The sequence below is a fragment of the Crinia signifera genome, chromosome 1 (assembly GCF_055691185.1).
Source record: "Crinia signifera chromosome 1, ASM5569118v1, whole genome shotgun sequence".
Classification (NCBI taxonomy): Eukaryota; Metazoa; Chordata; class Amphibia; order Anura; family Myobatrachidae; genus Crinia; species Crinia signifera.
Window position 1 is genome coordinate 267,301,434 of NC_139217.1, and position 19,774 is coordinate 267,321,207.

A 19,774-nucleotide genomic window follows, 5' to 3' on the forward strand; every position below is an offset into this window, starting at 1 on the left:
TTCTATTGTGTATGGGATGTCACACTTATTGGATCAACAATCCAAGTATTGTATGGTTTACTCTGACCAGCAGAGTGATTAGCATAGTGTGTACCCAGCATTAGTTAGCGTGTACAAGTGACCTTTTCTTTATGGATCAAATGTTTGGTCTTGAAATTATTCTTGCTGGAGCTCAATCCATAACATATGTAGCACCAGTTTCATCCCACTAACCAAAAATATACTGGTAGGTTAATTGGCTCCCAACAAAATTACTCCTAGAGTGAATGTGTGTCTTGTGTGTGTGTGTACATGTGGTAAGGAACATAGATTGTAAACCCCACTGGGGCAGGGACTGGTGTTCAAATATTCTCTGTAAAGCGCTGCGGAATATGTGTGCGCTATATAAATAATTGGTAATAATAAGTTATAGTGCAAATGGTCTCTGATCTTCTAACTCCAAACAAGAATAATAATAAAAAAAATCCGAACAAGAATTTTGAAGAAAAGTGTTTAATTCTGTACACAATGCAATGGTAATGATTACATATTTACTATAACTGCAAAATTTACATCTAGCAATTTTTAGAAAAAAAACAAATGCATCAAGTAAATCAGAGTCCATCATAGAATTTAACAGAGTCCCAGGCTTGGTATGTAAACTGCAATTCACTGCTCACTTACAGGCAAGTGCACTGGTTTGGTCTCAATGACGGTATGGATAATGCCCTAAACACAAGGTCTGGAATGCACTTACATCACAGAAATAAAGGTGCTTGTCATTATTGAAGAAAAATAATATAGCTTCATAAGCTATCCTTATTTATATGTACAAGGAAGTTGTACTTTGCAGAACTGCTTAAAACCAGACTAAAATAAATCAGATGGGTTACACGATAACTGCAGGCCTATCAATGGGTTAGACTTTAAAAAAGGGCTCTCGAGCCTTGACTTTCAAATTCTGACCATGCATCTTTCAGCTCCATGAAAATCATTTTGGCATACAGTTCATAGGGTTGTCCCGTAGCCTGCAAAGGAGGAGAATAATAGATATAATATTTATTTTCATTTAGCAGCACATCTTAGCGGTCTGTGTTAAGAAATATGGTTTTTATATCTCTATTACTACTAATCACTTTGAGTGTGCTACAAGATTTTCAAAGCGCCCTACAAGCGCCTTGAGTCCTGCTGGAGAAAGTGTGCTATATAAATTCAACTTACTTACTTACATAGGGGAAAGATCAAACAAGTAGGATAAGTATAAAAAGATGCAATATGTAATAATAGCATTGCAGAGTACAGGTAAAAATACACATTACATAGAGGCAATCACTAAATCCTAATAATACAGTAGTGCATTCCAGTTAAATCTAACAACTATCCAGCAGCCAGCGCTTCGTTACACAGGAAATAGGAATTTTCTTCTATATGTATACGATTGTGATGTGCATATAAACACGACACAGGCAGTCTACTAATTGTTTACAATACTATATTACGTCCCCCTGGGTGCATTATAGGCAACACAGCCAGCCCCAAAGGTGAGACGTATAATTACAAGTTACACCAATTCATCCTCAAAGTACTAAGGGACGCCGCATGAGCCCAAGTTTTTAAATCACATCAGCACTGTCCATGTTACATGTTGTATGTTGTTTGTCATATTTCGCAGCCTAATTTCTTTTTTAATTTGACCCTAATAAAAATTATGTTTTAAGTCCTACGACGCATCTGAGGTGCACCACTACTGTGACAAACCTTTTCTCTTTTTGCTTGCATTCATACATATTGTCCTGTGGTAGCACACCCCCGGGTAGTCTATTAAGAATACCAACGACATACCCAGACGGGGGGCCATCTGCCCATATACATAGTACAAATCTATGTCCTGTGCGTCTGACCGCCCCAAACCACACCTACTGTCCAATTTACGGTGACCTAGAGTCACATTCTTGGTCAATCTGCACGGACGGCACTTAATCAAAATACTAATATACTCTTAACACTGTATCAAGAATACCAGTTGGTTGCGACTCAATCATGTCCAACACAGAAGTACCAACACCGACCGCCTCCAATTTCAGTCTCAGTCAAGATCTTACAGAGAGACAAAACAAATTAAGAAATTGCATGGACAATCTCTTGACTAGAGACATTACCCAGATCCAAACCAGCGACGACTGGGTTAATGACCTGCACTCCCTCAAATTTACTCTCATCAAACAGGTTAAATCATTTTGGAACAAGGCCACATTTGACAGCTATACAAAACAGAGAGTCACACCAAGAGGCCTACGTCCCAAGGTGTTCCCATCATTTGAGCTGGCCTCTGAGAACTTACGCACTGAATGGGAACAGACATTGACCAATTGCTCACTTAAATTGATTAACATTTTAACCAAACATGAAGAGATTAAGTTAGAGCAACATGCGACAGAGATAGCCAGATTGAGCACCAGACTTAAAGAGTTTGAAAATTTGGACAGATTTCAAAAAATGTACCAGCGTTTTAAGACTGAGATAGACGGTATAGAGAGGGAGACTATCAGCCGTAAAAAATCCAAACTACAGAGGGATCTTCAGGATTTCACCACAAATTCGGTATATAAATGGAATCATGGCAATAGGCGCACACAGGACAATCGCAACCCTAACTACACAACATCTGATGTGGACTCATCAGGGAGCGAATCTCCATATGAACAGCGCAGTACACGTAAAACTGCACAGGATTTTTTAGGGGTTACCCCAAGAGAGACCAGGGACAATTTAGGAGGGTACCAAGAAAGATCAGGAGGGGCCAGAAGAAAAAGACCAAACAGGGAATGGAGGGAGGAACACAGGGAGTACAGGCGGTACAGGAACTAGAACCTGCAGATCGGTTACGCATTATCAACCTGACAGACCACAACCTGACCCCTGCCCAAAACGAAGTACTCAGTAAAGGATTATCCTTCAGTCCCACACAGACCTTTGACCGCTTTGACTATGAGCGGGATATAAATCTCTTTGGGAGAAAACTCCTTTTAAAAAAACTGTACAGTAGAAAAGACCATGACACTCCAACATACCGACCGAATGTATCCGGGAATGTCGACATGATCGACAGGCAACCCAAAATCACTAATTTCTTTACTAAAGAGGACCTGAACACCCTAGCCATACTAGATGAGTTGGCAGATGAAAACACATGCAGTATGGATGAATCCATCGAACATAATCCAGGCCCATCCCTCAAAAGGAAATCCCAGTTTTACCCGGACTTCAAAATCTGCCCGCAAGTCAAAACTTATATTGACCTAGTCAGCAAAGACTTAGACTCCTTAGAGAAACACAAACTGACGAGCCTCCCGGGCAATTTATCAAAAGAAGAGCAACAAGCTCTTAAGGAGATAAAAAAATGGGATGACACCATCATTAAGCCCTCCGACAAAGGGGGCAATATCGTGTTATGGAGCCGCAATAAATATATCCAAGAGCTGGATCGGCAACTCAAGGATAAAACCTGCTATAGAAAACTCACGTTCAATCCCCTGGAGAAATATTTGGCACAATACAAACAGATACTCAAAGATGCAATGAGTGAGGGCACCATTAACAAAACACAAATGGACTTCCTGACAGTCAACCACCCCAGGGTACCCACACTGTATCTTTTACCTAAAGTGCACAAGAACGACAAAAACCCACCTGGGAGACCCATCGTCTCAGGGATGGGGGGTCTTACTGAGAATGCAAGCCAGTTCGTAGATCACTGGCTACGCAGATATGTACTCACCCTGCCATCATACACTAGGGACACAATGGACGTCCTCAATAAGATCCAGGATGTGGTCCTTAGTAGTGATTGCTGGCTCGCGACATGCGATGTAGAAGGGCTATATACCAGTATTATTCATGAACACGGTATTAATGCCACCAAATATTTCCGAGTATGGAACATAATGAGGATTTCAACAAATTCATTATTCAGCTCCTAGAATTTATACTCACGAGAAATTTCTTCACCTGCAATGAGAACATCTACCTCCAGGTACAGGGGACCGCTATGGGTAGTGCTTGTGCACCAACCTATGCGAACCTGTACCTGGGTTGGTGGGAGCGGGAGGTGGTCTTTAGTGAGGAAAATGAACCCTACACCAAGCATGTCCTACTGTGGCTCAGGTATATAGATGACCTGTTGGTCATCTGGGAGGGGCCCAAAGAACATTTCATCTCATTTATTGTTAAACTTAATCACAATCAGCTCAATCTGAAACTGACATTTGACATCAGTCAGGAATCGGTCTCCTTCCTGGACCTCAAACTTACTATCGAACCGGATGGATGCATAGCATCAGATTTATTTCGTAAAAAGACCGCAACCAATTCTATTCTTCACCACAAGAGCTCACACTTCCCACCAGTTCTCAAGGGCCTCCCCAAGGGGGAATTCCTGAGAACAAGGAGGAATTGCTCGAGAGAAGAGACATATGAAGAGAGAGCCGGGGAACTGTCTCAGCGGTTAGAGTACAGAGGGTACAGTAAGAGAGGGATCAGGAAGGCAGCCAGGGAAGCAGGCAAGGTCAGCAGAGACACACTCCTAACACCCAAACCTAAAGACACAGAGGAACCAAAAGAGGTGATACGGTTCATTGGGACATACTGCTCGGAGTGGAGGACCATCCAGAGCATCATTAACAAACACACTGATGTTTTGAGAACTGATGCAGATCTGAATGAGATCCTTGGACCACAGGTTCAAATGTGCTGGAGAAGGAGCAGCAATTTGAAGGATATCTTAGTCCACAGTCACTTGGGCAAAACCACCACCCAAATTAAACAGAAAGAGGGTTCACGCAAGTGTGGAAAATGCAAAGCGTGTCCACTAATGGTCCCCACTACATCTTATACGGACAAATTTGGGAAAGAAAGAAGGATCAGGAGCAACATCACGTGCCTAACATTAGGGAAGGTATACAATCTTAAATGTCCCTGCGAGAAACATTATATAGGGAAGACCATCAGACCTCTGAAACAGAGATTGTTGGAACACCTGTCAAGCATCAGGAATGCTGACAGGGATAGGGCCAACATGAAGACCCTCACACCCATCGCAAGGCACTTCCAGAAATACCATCAGAGCAACCCCACGGGGCTACAAGCCTATGGCATGATGGAGGTCGACCTAGGCGACAGAAAGGGCGACAGAGACAAAGCACTGCTCAAACAGGAGACCAGACTTATATTCCTCATGAACAGCATGGTGCCCAATGGACTCAATGAAGAGAACAGCTATGCATGCTACCTATAAGAGGACCATTTACTTAGAATCATCCTTAAATCAACAGCTATGAGGCTATGACACCATGAGGGCTCATGAACAAACCCGATATTGGATTCAGCCCAGACAAACACTGCATGAACCCGATACCCCTTGGACATGACCCCCACATTTCGCCAATCACCCTTACCTTTTGAAGCATCACTCAAAACGACCCGACACTGGGTGTTACTCTATGGATCGCAATATCACAAATCTGTCTGACACCAATTGATGTCACCATATACTTCCCATCTCACAGCTATTTTCTCTCTCACGGTGTATGAGTCACATGTGTATACATTTTCTTTTTCACAGTGTGTGTTTTGTATTTAATTTTGTTTACTTTCACAACTTATGTACATTCTCTCTACACGGTTGGTACCATATGTATTATTATTTAACCCCTAGGGAACACTTATATTCCGTTGCCTATACAAATCCCGGACCCTTTATCCAAGCACGCATATCCCTTTCCTTGCGTGATGAATTTGATATCACAATCTAGTCAACAAAATTGTCTTTTATCTATGATAATTCACGTTAATTCCCCAAGTGGGACATACACTCCCCATGATACACACCTGCACAGATCACTTTGAGTGCAGCCAATTAGCAACACCCAATTGAGGACATTCGCGAGGACAGGAATAGATGATCCCCCTGTCACGACGGATATCCCCATCATCCTTCCATGAGAAATCAGACCTAGTGACAATAACAAGGAACGTACAGCACCATGTATATCCGACGGATATCTAATCTTTATGTCACCAACACCTCAACTCTCCTCCCGCAGGTATTATCTGAGTACCTATATGAATCCAGGGTGCCCAGAGATACAAACATTCAAGTGCCTGCCTCCTGCATGCGCATAAGATGTCGGACTTGGAAGAGACGACATAACAATTTAATATGGCACATTAGTAGCCCTGACACTAACCTACCCACTAAGGTATCGACATTGGTATACCAGAAAATGTCAGATACTGTCTGACACCCTGGCTCCAACACCGCACGAACCAATCACCTTCCCTCCCCAAGACACAGGTACACTCATGATAAGGAGTGACACCTGCCAATCTAGGAGACAATACCTCTCTCTCCTCCTGTACACATGCACTGTGCGACCACGCATATAGACGACACTTACGTGTCGACACTACTGGTGTGATCAACACACAACCAGGAAGGAGGATTTCCTGAGAGGCTTACTCATGATAAAAACTAGCAGCACTAGCACCCAATTTAAAGCAATTAGAAAGAATATATCAACGCTATTGCGTGCAACTTACGAGGGAACTGACCCAAATATGGCCGCCGCAGTCACCGACGTCCCCACAGTATAACTGATAAGAGTGACATCTAAGACACGTATGTCCATGACAACGGCACCCCGCCACAGCTGCAGGATCTGATAGCATGACAGATCACTGGTATGACCAAGACTACAACGGCAACCCAGTTACAATGTCGACCCAACGATGATCTTACTCACCATATACGTGCATATAGCTGAACTGATCACAGCGGAACACATGACATACGTACCTATGACAACGGCATCCTGGACACGGTTGCCAGGGTAAACAGAGGGAGAGCACACCAATAGAATGGGGATCAGTGCGTATGTAACACACCCCCAAAGGGGGCGGCGACAGGGGTGGTAACTCACATCTCATTGGTACAACACGATAAGAAGCGCCCATTTAAACCCACTGGTGACGCTGATACAGGTTGCCCTGAGGAAGAACTGCGAAGCGTACGCCGGCCACCACGAGCCGTGCGGTCGCTCCCTTAGCTTTATTATTTTCCTGCCTGACTGTTACTATTTCTAGTCCTTTTAAGGACTCTAATGCTTATTTAAAAATTGTCATTGTTGTATGCGCATCGCTCCTTGCAGCAGCACTGGGCGTTCGGGAGCAAGCTGTTGGCTATTTCCGCCTGCCAGTCCTGGGTGATACTTACCGGTGACCCCACGATTTGACAGGAACGGGACGCAGCTGCCTGACCCTAAGTGACACTGCTTGCAATATCGCCAATGCCTGCTGTACGCCGGATACTTTGTCTCAGCATTTTCTGACAAATAGACACTGGTTATTTTCATGCACTTATATGAGAAGTGAATATAGGGTTAAGTGGGCAGTACATCCTAGGCAATTGTGCCAGCTGCTCTAACCCCCACCTCGTCACTGTGTGGATCCAACTATAGGATCCATACGCTACACAGTGGTCTTACATAGAGGCAATCACTAAATCCTAATAATACAGTAGTGCATTCCAGTTAAATCTAACAACTATCCAGCAGCCAGCGCTTCGTTACACAGGAAATAGAAATTTTCTTCTATATGTATACGATTGTGATGTGCATATAAACACGACATAGGCAGTCTACTAATTGTTTACAATACTATATTACGTCCCCCTGGGTGCATTATAGGCAACACAGCCAGCCCCAAAGGTGAGACGTATAATTACAAGTTACACCAATTCATCCTCAAAGTACTAAGGGACGCCGCATGAGCCCAAGTTTTTAAATCACATCAGCACTGTCCATGTTACATGTTGTATGTTGTTTGTCATATTTCGCAGCCTAATTTCTTTTTTAATTTGACCCTAATAAAAATTATGTTTTAAGTCCTACGACGCATCTGAGGTGCACCACTACTGTGACAAACCTTTTCTCTTTTTGCTTGCATACAGGTAAAAATACACAGAAAAAACTATGGGAAGAAGACCCTGCATGTAAGTTTACATTCTAGAGGGCTATGGGTGAATGCAAGAGGCAGAAAGCCGTAATACATTCGAGCCCACCAGTTAAGACATGCTTCAGTCTCTTGCCCCCCTTTGAAAAAACATAGTACCGATTTCAATAAAACTAACAGGGGTAAAGATGGTGACCACCATGATAAAATGTCCACTCTGCAGGCCATGCCATTTGGAGAATTCACAAATGGGTCCAAACATCGCTCACAGCTACTAATGGCTATGTAATGGTACCACTATAGCCAAGGAAAGCAAATTATGGACAATAACGCTACAACTGCTCAACTCACCAAGCACAGTTTCACAAATCAGAGCCACATATTTAACCCAAAGGGGGGGGGGGGGGAAATCAGGAGTCAAGGGGTGCACACAAGGGGTGATTTATGGTGATTTTTCTAAGCGACCTGTCTAGAGCGCTTAGAAATTCAGCACAAATCGCTCCGTTTGTACATCCCATGGTTATGTGCAGTCCCGTGAGTCGCCAATTGTAGTCAGATCACTTAGCAGGGTTTTTTTTTTTTGCTAGCACAAAATGCTTAGCACACATCACTATGCAAGTATGGATGATCTAGACACCGGGAAGTTCAAAGGAAATTGCCTACACTAAATCGCTCAGCACAAAAGTTTAGCACACATCTCAACGTGTATATGCCCCTTTGGTTTGACAGACGATTCTAGATAGGGCTGAAAATAAATACTAATGGATACCTATTCAGATCTTCAAAAAGTGTGTTTACTTGTACTGTTGTTATGTATTCTAGATGGAGAATAGGTGCAAGTGTGTGAAGTCCACCTTTAAATATTTGACAATTACATTACAATTGAACGTCTTACCTTATCAGGGTGGACCACAAGCACTGCTTTTCTGTAATATTTTTTCACTTGTTCAGGTGTTACCAGCTCAGACATGTTGACAGGCTTCCATTTTGTTTCTCCTTCCCAAAGAACAGTATGAAGTGTAGAGATCAACGCTCTGATATTCCTTTCTTTTCCTTCTATCCAGTCTAAAATCTAAAATGAAGAATATCAGAATAGACCATGAATATGTACAAAATATGCTACAGAAAGCAAAACAATGGCGCATAGTCTACAAAGTGGCAAAAAGAATGACTGATCGCTAAGTAACTGTGGATATAAAAAGGTCACTTAAATCCAGCTTTTCACTTACTGGGATGCATTATTTTAGTGATCTGCAAGGGTCACCAAAGCATCCCTTACAGCTCTATAGTCACATGATTCTACAAGGATCTCCTACTTCTGAACTGCTTGTTTGCAGGCTCTCAAGAAGCACACAGGGGAGGGATAGCGACAACATTGCTGCTTCTTTAGACCATGCAAGTGGATCTAGTACAGGGGCGGGCTGGGCCGGGGGGCAGAGTGCCATATGCCCCCCGGGCCGCTTACCCACCCACTGGCTGCGGGCCGTGCTGCGGCTGGATCAGCTTCTCCAGCCCTCCTGCACTGGCCGCGGCTTACAGAACACGGCCGCGGCTACAGGAAAATGGCCGCCGGCCCCCTGCACTGAGGACATGTTCTCAGTGCAGGAGGCCGGCGGCCATTTTCCTGTAGCCGCGGCCGTGTTCTGGAAGCCGCGGCCAGCGCAGGAGGGCTGGAGAAGCTGATCCAGCCGCAGCACGGCCCGCAGCTAGCGAGTGGGTAAGCGCTCTCCCCCCCCCCCCCTCCCTCACCCCAGCATATTTGTTTCTGTCACTGTGGGGGCATATCTGGCACTGTGTGGGGGCATATCTGGCACTGTGTGGGGGCATATCTGGCACTGTGTGGGGGCATATGTGTATCTGGCACTGTGGGGGGCATATCTGGCACTGTGGGGGCATATATGTATTTGGCACTGTGGGGGCATATGTGTATCTGGCACAGTGGGGCATATGTGTATTTGGCACTGTGGGGGCATATGTGTATCTGGCACTGTGGGGGCATATGTGTATTTGGCACTGTGGGGGCATATGTGTATCTGGCACTGTGGGGCATATGTGTATTTGGCACTGTGGGGGCATATCTGGCACTGTGGGGGCATATGTGTATCTGGCACTGTGGGGGCATATGTGTATCTGGCACTGTGGGGACATATGTGTATCTGGCACTGTGGGGGCATATGTATCTGGCACTGTGGGGGCATATGTGTATTTGGCACTGTGGGGGCATATGTGTCTCTGGCACTGTGGGGGCATATGTGTCTCTGGCACTGTGGGGGCATATCTGGCACTGTGGGGGCATATGTGTCTTTGGCACTGTGGGGGAATATGTGTCTCTGGCACTGAGGGGGCATATGTGTCTCTGGCACTGTGGGGGCATATGTGTCTCTGGCACTGTGGGGGCATATCTGGCACTGTGGGGGCATATGTGTCTTTGGCACTGTGGGGGAATATGTGTCTCTGGCACTGTGGGGGCATATATATCTCTGGCACTGTGGGGGCATATGTGTCTCTGGCACTGTGGGGGCATATCTGGCACTGTGGAGGAATATGCGTATTTGGCACTGTGGCAGAATATCTGGCACTGTGGCGGCATTTGTGTCTGGCACTGTGGGGGCATATGTGTATTTGGTACTGTGGCGGAATATCTTGCACTGTGGGGGCATATCTGGCACTGTGGACATCACATTGTGCGGTGTAATGGGCATCATGGTATGGGGCGTAATGGACATTACGGTGTGGGGAGCATTGGGTAATTGCCATCACAGTATGGGGTGTAATGGGCATCAAGGTGTGCAGCATAATGTGTAATTAGCATCACAGTGTGCGGTGTATTGAGTAATTAGCATCGCAGTGTTGGGCGTAATGTGTAACTGGCATCATGGTGTTCAGCATAATGTGTAATTGGCATTACGGCATGTGGCTTTATGTGTAATGGGTATTACAAGGTTCGCTAAAATGTGCAATCTGCAGGTACACAATACAATCATGGTACAGGCAACGCCCCTTATGATAGGCCACGCCCCTAATTTTTAGGCGCGCCTACGGCGCGCAAAAGCATTCCTTCCGACGGTGACTTGGCTGATTATGGGCCAGTGCTCTGGACTTGCCCCCTAGGCTAAAAGTTGCCAGCCAGCCCCTGATCTAGTACATATGACAAATGGTGCAATGGTTAGCATTACTGCTTCACAGCAAGGAGGTCAAGTGCAATTCTCACTATGACCCTACCTTTGTGGAGTTTGTATATACTCCACGTGCTTGTGTTGGTTTCCTCCCAAAATCCAAGTATATACTGGTAGGTGAATTCTCCACAACAACAAAAATTAACCCCGTCATGAATGTGTGTGCAGGAACTACAGATTGTAAGCTTCACTGGGGCAGCGACTGATGTGAATGGCCAAATATTCTCTATGAACTGCTGCAGAATATATGCTATATAAATTACTGGTAATAGGATGCTGATGGGTATCTCTGAGATACTATGGGTATCTCTGAAAATTGGGAGCATGGGGTAGGTGAGCAGTTATTGCTTAATAAAGGGTACTTGTTTCCTAGAACGGCCACAATCGGGAGTAATCGTGTACCTTAACTAAAGGTACACGATTAACGCAATGGACCCGATTTCCTTTGAAATCAGGTCCATTTTGCCAGCAAAGGCAAAATTGTGTTGATCGCGTGCATTAACATGGCACGCGACGCGACCGACGGGATTAAGCACATTTTACATAGCTAACAATGGGAAATGGGCCAATATGGCCCATTTCTCATTGTATATGCCCCCGTCATGCCTATAAATTAATGCTCCCCCCCATTGTGAGCGGCACCCCACGATTGACGCCAACCCGAAGCATGACGAGCGTAGCAAGCCCGCGAGGGGCTGCGGTACGCGTCCTCCAACCTTTTCATAACCTTACTATCCACGTCGACGTGGAGTTGAGAAAATAAAGTGTGGCGAGCGCAGCGAGCCACCGAGCCCGAAGCATGGCGAGCGCAGCGAGCCCCGCGAGGGGACGCGTATACCTGTGAAGTAATGCACGGGCCTCGCCACACTTTATATTCTCAACTCCACGCCAACGTGGATAGTAGGGATATGAAAAGGTCGGAGGACGCGTACCGCCACCGCTCGCCACGCTTCGGGTTGGCGTCAATCGTGGGGTGCCGTTCACAATGGGGCCATTTGAGCCATCAGGGGGGGTTAAAATTGGGGTCTGGGGACAATTTTACATTGAATCCAATGTAAAATAGGGTCCCAGGGACCCTATTCACATTTCATTCAATGTAAAAATCGGGTCCATCGCATGCGATTTGGTCGCATGCGATGGACGCAATTTTTCCGACCCGATCAAAATCGGTGTGGCCGTTCTAGGAAACAAGTACTTAATAAAGAGATTTCCCAACTTTAAAATTCAATGAAATGTAATTTAAAAATATTTTATATTACTTTATGTAGCACTATAACAATTGCGCAAATATGCTTGAAAACCATATCCTCTAGACCACTGTACGGAAGGTATTTAAGTTTTGAAAATAAAATAATATAAACATCTATATATTTCTCTCTGTATAAAGCTATATATATCAATTCTAATGTTATATTGTGAGTTCCATTTCCTGCATATTTGGGTGGCACTCTACAGGATACAGTTTCTAAAGCTTCTAAGAAGGAAAAATTATCGTTTGTATTTTCTAGAATGCAATAGAGAAATAAGAGAGAATTTGGTTGCTATGGGCTACATCACCTCTTCTCATCTTTAGAAGCTTTAGTAAATTTACGCCTCGCATTTTAACGCTGCATCTTTTTGTAAGAATACATATCCGTATGATCACATCGGATACAGAATGATCGCAAATACACAAAATATGGCATATTGCTACAAGCATTGAGGGACTGAAAAATAAGCAGGTCAATCATCTCAGGTAGCGCCTCCCAGCTCCCTATCCAATCACCACCTGAGACTTCCTTTAAAGCCTTCGTATGGAAACAAATGTAATTTATTATACTGTAGTCTAAATTGAAAAGGAAGAAATTAATTAGAGAATATGATGATATGGAGATAATCCAAATGCCATCGAAGGGTGCAAACTGCCTTTGCCACAGTGTTTAAATGCCAAAAGCGACACCTCGTCTTGCACCCTTCACTTAGCCAGAGGTATGACTGTTCTGCACAAAAGTATTCGTTATCCTGTGGGGCAGCGAACACTTTTGTGTGAAATCAGGATGCCGTACAATGTGGCTAGTGTCATGCTGATTCAGCTGGGCAAAGGGATACATCCGCAACAGAATTCCCTGCAATAACTCAAGTAAAAATCAAATAAACAATAAATAATAACAAATGAATTCGGCCAACATTGAAATACTAAACTCAATCTACTGCTTTAATGTTTTAAGTGCCTACTTTTAATTTCAGTGGATCCATTTCTTTAGTCATCTCCTGTCTTCTCATTGCAGCAATCGTTTTTGGGCCTGTCTTGTCTGTTTTTGATGAAAATCCCTGGGTAGAGAGTAGATCCCCAAAATCACTTTCTAAAACTTTGGGTTTTGGCCCTGTAAAGACACCAAACGGTAAACATTAAAAAATAACACACATACAAAGCAAAAAGATATAATTATTAATAAGATACAACCTGAACACTAGTATGTGTGGTAGAGTGTCTGTAGCTATATAGATGGTCAGTTTACAGGAGAAAAATACAAATACAATGACTTACCAAAGCCTGGAGCTCTGATGCCCCTTTCTTCTCTGCCACCAATAACACTAAAATTGACAGCGTAGTTCGGCTTGGTAGGGACTGCAGGCTTAGGCTGGGACTGCCAAGATGTATTGGTGGGATGTGGTTTAGGAGCTTGCCTGGAGCTGCTTTTTTGGTAAGGTTTGTCACTGGACCGAGAAGAAAACTGCGATGATGCCGCTAATAAAAAGAAGAAACAAGGACTTTACATTGAATTTTTTGTAAAGAACAGATTTGTTTAAAACACATTTTAAAGTTATTTTAGAACTATAACATGTAATTTTATAAACTTTTGTACAGGTGCAGTATCCTGTATCCGTATATCCAAAAACCTAAATATTTAAAAAACTGTGGTTTTTCAGAAATATATATAACACCTGGTGGCTGTGGCACTCGCTCTCAATAAATTCCGACATATCTGATGTCCGTCTGAATTTATTGAGAGCGAGTGCCACCGCCACCAGGTGTACTATTGCAGACCCTAGACGGGGTTCCACGGTTGGCACCACACCTGACTCCTTGTAAGGAGTGCTGCTTCATATCGTAATATATACAATTCCACGTGGTGGCACTCTACGAGGTCACAATGGATCTGGCAGTCCCATAAAGTTCACGTATCAAATACACCCTAATTGTGTCCATTTTTTGGATGTAGAAGTTACCTTATGTGATGGTAAAATCTCATCCAACTTGTTCACTAAGCCAACAGACCGGAACACAATTTTGCATGCCAACAGTTTTCATCCACAGTCATCCAAGTATGGACTACCATACTCCCAATTTCTGAGGGCCAAGAGAGTGTGTAGTTCTGATGTGGATGCAGAAATACAAATTGACAAGATGGCAGCAAAATTTGTGAACCGGGGCTATGACTTTAAGTCACTGGAGGTGGCTAAAGTCAAAGCCATGAATATGCCTAGGGCTGATCTGCTGAAAGTACAGCCTAAAAAATCTACGGTTAATCGTTTCCCGTGGGTCAACCATTTCAATGACCATAGTGCCAAAATTAACAAGGTCTCTAAACGTTGGTGGCCACTTGTGACTGCAGACCCTAAAATAGGTCTTAGTGAAAGTAAACTCATGCCCTGTTACCAGAGGGGTCGTAATATTTTCGACTGGGTAGTCCGGACGGACATTACAGGGTTAACTAATAGTCAGACCCATACAGAAAACTTTCTCTCCAAATGAATGGGCGGTACTTGTGGAGTATCACGGCTCCCACGACCTGCATCGTATGCAGATCGTATGCTAAAAATCGCATCGCATCGCATGCCATATGTGATGGCATACAATGCGATGTTTTACCGATTTTTGAGCATTTTTGCTCAAAAATCGTATGCCATCGTATGCCATATGTAGTGGCATACGATGGCATACGATGCGATACAATGTTTTACCGATTTTTGAGCATTTTAGCTCAAAAATCGTATGCGATCGCATCGGATGCCATACGATGGCATCCGATGCGATCACACCCGATTTTGCATTGAAATGCATCAGAATGCATTGAAATGTGTATTAAACTTGTGAAATGCCCCCAAATGCCATTTTTCATTGTGCACCACCCCCACTATCAACGTCAACCCGAAGCGTGGCGAGCCCGCGAGGGGCGGCGGTACGCGTCCTACGACCTTTTCATACCCCCACTATCCACGTCGGCGTGGAGTTGAGAATAGAATAGTGTGGCGATTGCAGCGAGCCCGAAGCATGGCGAGCGCACGCGGATACCTTCACAGCTATACGCGTCCCCTCGCGGGCTTCACAGGTATCCGCGTGCGCTCGCCACAAGTACCAAATGGGCTGCTTTAAATGCCTGAACTGCATCACTTGCAGATCCATGATGGCATCCTCATCCTTTAACCACCCTTCCTCTGGAAAAAAAATACTACATTCGCCATAGGTTAACATGTACGACCAAGTACATTATTTACCTCCTGACATGTCCATGTGGACGGAGTTATGTCGGGAAGTCAGACCGCACCCTGCGGGAGAGGATGGCCACCCATCGTTGTGCATTAAAACTGCATTAGAGAGTGGGTCTAGTGACCAGCCTGTGGCAAGGCATTACCTACAGGCTGGTCACAGTGTATCCACACTTCGTTACATCCTGATTGACCATATACCCCCCCTCAATCAGAAGGGGTGATAGGTCACTGAAATTGTTGCAACGGGAGACCAGTTGGATATACCGCCTGGGGACTATGGCCCCCCCGTGGTCTCAACGAACAACTGGGCTTACGCTGCTATTTATAACTTGCAATACTGCACTATACTTTAAATGGGTTGTGAGAGGGCTTATATCCACGTGTATTGTGCTGGTATAGGCGTGTTAAGTGATTATAATGTAACTGGTCATGCGCTGTACATAAAAGGGGGGGGAGATATAGAAAACTATATCAAAATTTGAAGGCGCTTAATATGAGTGTGCTTGGCTATATAGCTGCAATCTAAAATTGGAGGAGTCACCTCCAATACAATATACAAGGAAAAAAGGGGGGGTTGACTGCGCTAGATCATATTGTGCATTATCAAACTAGGATAAATTTCAATATACATAAATATGAACAAATATGAGTGGTCAGGTGTGTAAGAAAAATAGAAAATGCATTTTTTATGACATATACAATAAAAATGTACCTCCTCACCATCCGAGGCACAAACACAGTGTGGAGGAACGCCACCTCCTAAAAAGAAGCCCGGGAACTATCGGTGAAATATAAGTGGTAACTACTGCCGACCAGCCCCCACCACTATCCTGAGGCACCAACACGCTGTGGAGGCACGCCACCTCCCCAAAAGAAGCCCGGGAACCATCTATGGAATTCTAGTGGCATCGGCACTGAGTGTTTTCCCCACCACCTGGATTACAAAAAATCATCCAGGACCATTATCTCTTTGGGACCATTCCCCCAACCATTCTGAAATCCATTGCTCCAAAATTGGGTGACTTATTTCATTTGTCCCTATTTTTAATATTTTTATTCATTTTTATTGTATATGTCATAAAAAATGCATTTTCTATTTTTCTTACACACCTGACCACTCATATTTGTTCATATTTATGTATATTGAAATTTATCCTAGTTTGATAATGCACAATATGATCTAGCGCAGTCAACCCCCCCTTTTTTCCATGCGCTGTACATACTGCATTGCTATGTCTATAATTATTGATGCTGCTTGGCGGCCAATATGTCTGCTTCTGATTTTAATGTTTTCTTACATTTTATCATTATGTTTCTTCATGTAATATGTATTAAAAGATTTGTATGTTTTTGTTTCAGATCTTCTTGGCAAAGGATGCTGCCCAGCGTGTGCGCCAGGTCTACGTCCGTGCGGAGTGACGTAGTGTGACGCACGTTGATGACGGAGACGGACACCGCCGGCGGGAACTCTGGAAACGGGAGGCGTGCACTGATGTCTTGTGAGTATAAATGTTGTAATGTTTTGATATGCATTTGTGTGACCTGATGAAGAGGTGAATAATAAAACCTCGAAACTGTGTCGTAACCCTGCGGTGTAATACGTTTTTTACACGGAGTGCCACCACGTGGAATTGTTATTGAGAGATCGAGTGAGGATCTGGTGGGCACCCTTGAACAGCTTCTTAAGCTAAGGAAGTGCTACTCCAAAGTGACGTACATATATACACATATATATATATATATATATATATATATATATATATATATATATATATATATATATATATATATATATATAGCAGGGTTTTCTTATACACGTACATGTACAGGAAGGAGGCGGCACTCAATTGGATTTAGAAAAGTGCTTTTAAGTTTTTCAAGTAAGATGCATAATGATGACGACGTTTCAAGACATTTACAGTCTTTTCCTCAGGTCATTATATAATTGCAATAACAGTGCAATGTGCAAAAGCATAAACAGTGTCTTACCTTCTCTTGAGGCAATATATACGTATGTGCAGCGTGAGACAGTGATGCCGGCTTGTCAGGACTTCCGGGAGGCCGGTCTCTCAGGGACGCCCCCTGGGAGTAACCTCGAGTACGTCACCGCCCGCCAGGCATCACACTCTGTAAGTACAATGAGTGATAATAAATAACGTGCGGCATTACAAAATCACAAAAACAGTGTCAATCATGGTGAAAAGAACGAAACTTGTACAAGTGCTAAAAATAGAAATATAAACGAGTTAAAACGCTGGCGGGATCATTGCTCATATCTAGTGTATTACTGCCGCGCTGCGCTTCACAGACCCGCTGTGAGGCGTCAGTCTGACGGCGTTATAGGGATCTAGGTGTCGTCATGTGTACCATGTCGACTGCCTAGAGTTACCTTTTTATCAATTTATGTATGGATCTCCGCTGGCTAATGGGGAGCTCCATATGTCTGGAGTGGATTCAAGATGAATACTGTGTTGCTAATGCAGATACTGATGTATTTATAGATACATATTTTATAAAGATAGAATAAACGGGTAAATCCCACAAAATAATATTGTATCTGTGCATATGCAACATCTAAGAACTATTCTACAACCAAATGATTCACAGAAAAATGTTCCAAGTAAATTTATCATTTAGTCCATTGGGGACTAAGGTGTTTAAAGTGTGTATCCACTTAGATTCACACTGTGACAGTTTCTTTTGACGGTCTCCACCACGGACAGGCTGTGGAACGTGATCTATTACTTTACACCGCAGGCTTGCTAGAGAATGTCCTGCAAGTCGGAAGTGTTTAGCGACAGGTTGCTCAATTCCTTTTAGGTCCTTGCCCTCAAGCGATGCCCGAATGGATGATCGATGTTGTGCCATTCTTGTCCGTAGATCGCGAGAAGTTTGGCCCACATATACTAATGCACACGGACATGTGATGGTATAAATTATGAACGTGGTGGTACAGGTCAACGTCTGTCTGATCTTGTACTTCTCACCGGAGTGAGGGTTCTTCACATATGTGCCGGGTTCCATGTAACTACAGGTAGTACATGTCGGACATTTCACACAACCACGGTTTCGAATTGGTATAAATGTTTCTTTTTTGATGGGGGTCAAATTCGTTTTTACCAGAATATCTCTAATGCTTCGGCCCCGACGGTAAGCTGGCATTAAACGTTTGTCTTTCAAACATGGTAATTCCTTGTCACTGGTCACAATCGGCCAAAGTTTTTTTATTTGTTGCGACAATGTATCGCATATCGGTGTATATTTTGTGACAAAAGGAATTCTGTGGCCGGTAGCATCCCGTGTCGATTTCTGCAGCAATGATTCCCTGGGTATTTGCATTATCTCGTGTTTCTGTTGGATTAGTTCTTTATATGCATACCCACGAGTCACGAACTTATTGATCATTTCATCCAAGGTAGTTGATAGGCATATATGATTACTGGAAATGCGGGCTGCTCGTAGCATTTTGTGGGATTTACCCGTTTATTCTATCTTTATAAAATATGTATCTATAAATACATCAGTATCTGCATTAGCAACACAGTATTCATCTTGAATCCACTCCAGACATATGGAGCTCCCCATTAGCCAGCGGAGATCCATACATAAATTGATAAAAAGGTAACTCTAGGCAGTCGACATGGTACACATGACGACACCTAGATCCCTATAACGCCGTCAGACTGACGCCTCACAGCGGGTCTGTGAAGCGCAGCGCGGCAGTAATACACTAGATATGAGCAATGATCCCGCTAGCGTTTTAACTCGTTTATATTTCTATTTTTAGCACTTGTACAAGTTTCGTTCTTTTCACCATGATTGACACTGTTTTTGTGATTTTGTAATGCCGCACGTTATTTATTATCACTCATTGTACTTACAGAGTGTGATGCCTGGCGGGCGGTGACGTACTCGAGGTTACTCCCAGGGGGCGTCCCTGAGAGACCGGCCTCCCGGAAGTCCTGACAAGCCGGCATCACTGTCTCACGCTGCACATACGTATATATTGCCTCAAGAGAAGGTAAGACACTGTTTATGCTTTTGCACATTGCACTGTTATTGCAATTATATAATGACCTGAGGAAAAGACTGTAAATGTCTTGAAACGTCGTCATCATTATGCATCTTACTTGAAAAAC

At 43.8% G+C, this 19,774-nt stretch overlaps 1 protein-coding gene across 2 annotated transcripts in view; it reads right to left on the minus strand.

Moving 5' to 3' along the window:
• Window positions 1-474: 474 nt before the first annotated feature.
• Window positions 475-19,774, minus strand: part of GAK (cyclin G associated kinase) — a 104,583-nt gene continuing 85,283 nt past the window's right edge. For both annotated transcript variants that reach the window (XM_083183291.1, XM_083183300.1), the window contains 4 exons: window positions 13,690-13,890; window positions 13,377-13,525; window positions 8,882-9,058; window positions 475-1,007 (listed from right to left, as the gene is read on the minus strand). In XM_083183291.1, the coding sequence (XP_083039417.1) occupies window positions 906-1,007; window positions 8,882-9,058; window positions 13,377-13,525; window positions 13,690-13,890 (629 nt within the window). In that variant the 3' untranslated portion in view covers window positions 475-905. The remainder of the gene's footprint in view (window positions 1,008-8,881; window positions 9,059-13,376; window positions 13,526-13,689; window positions 13,891-19,774) is intronic.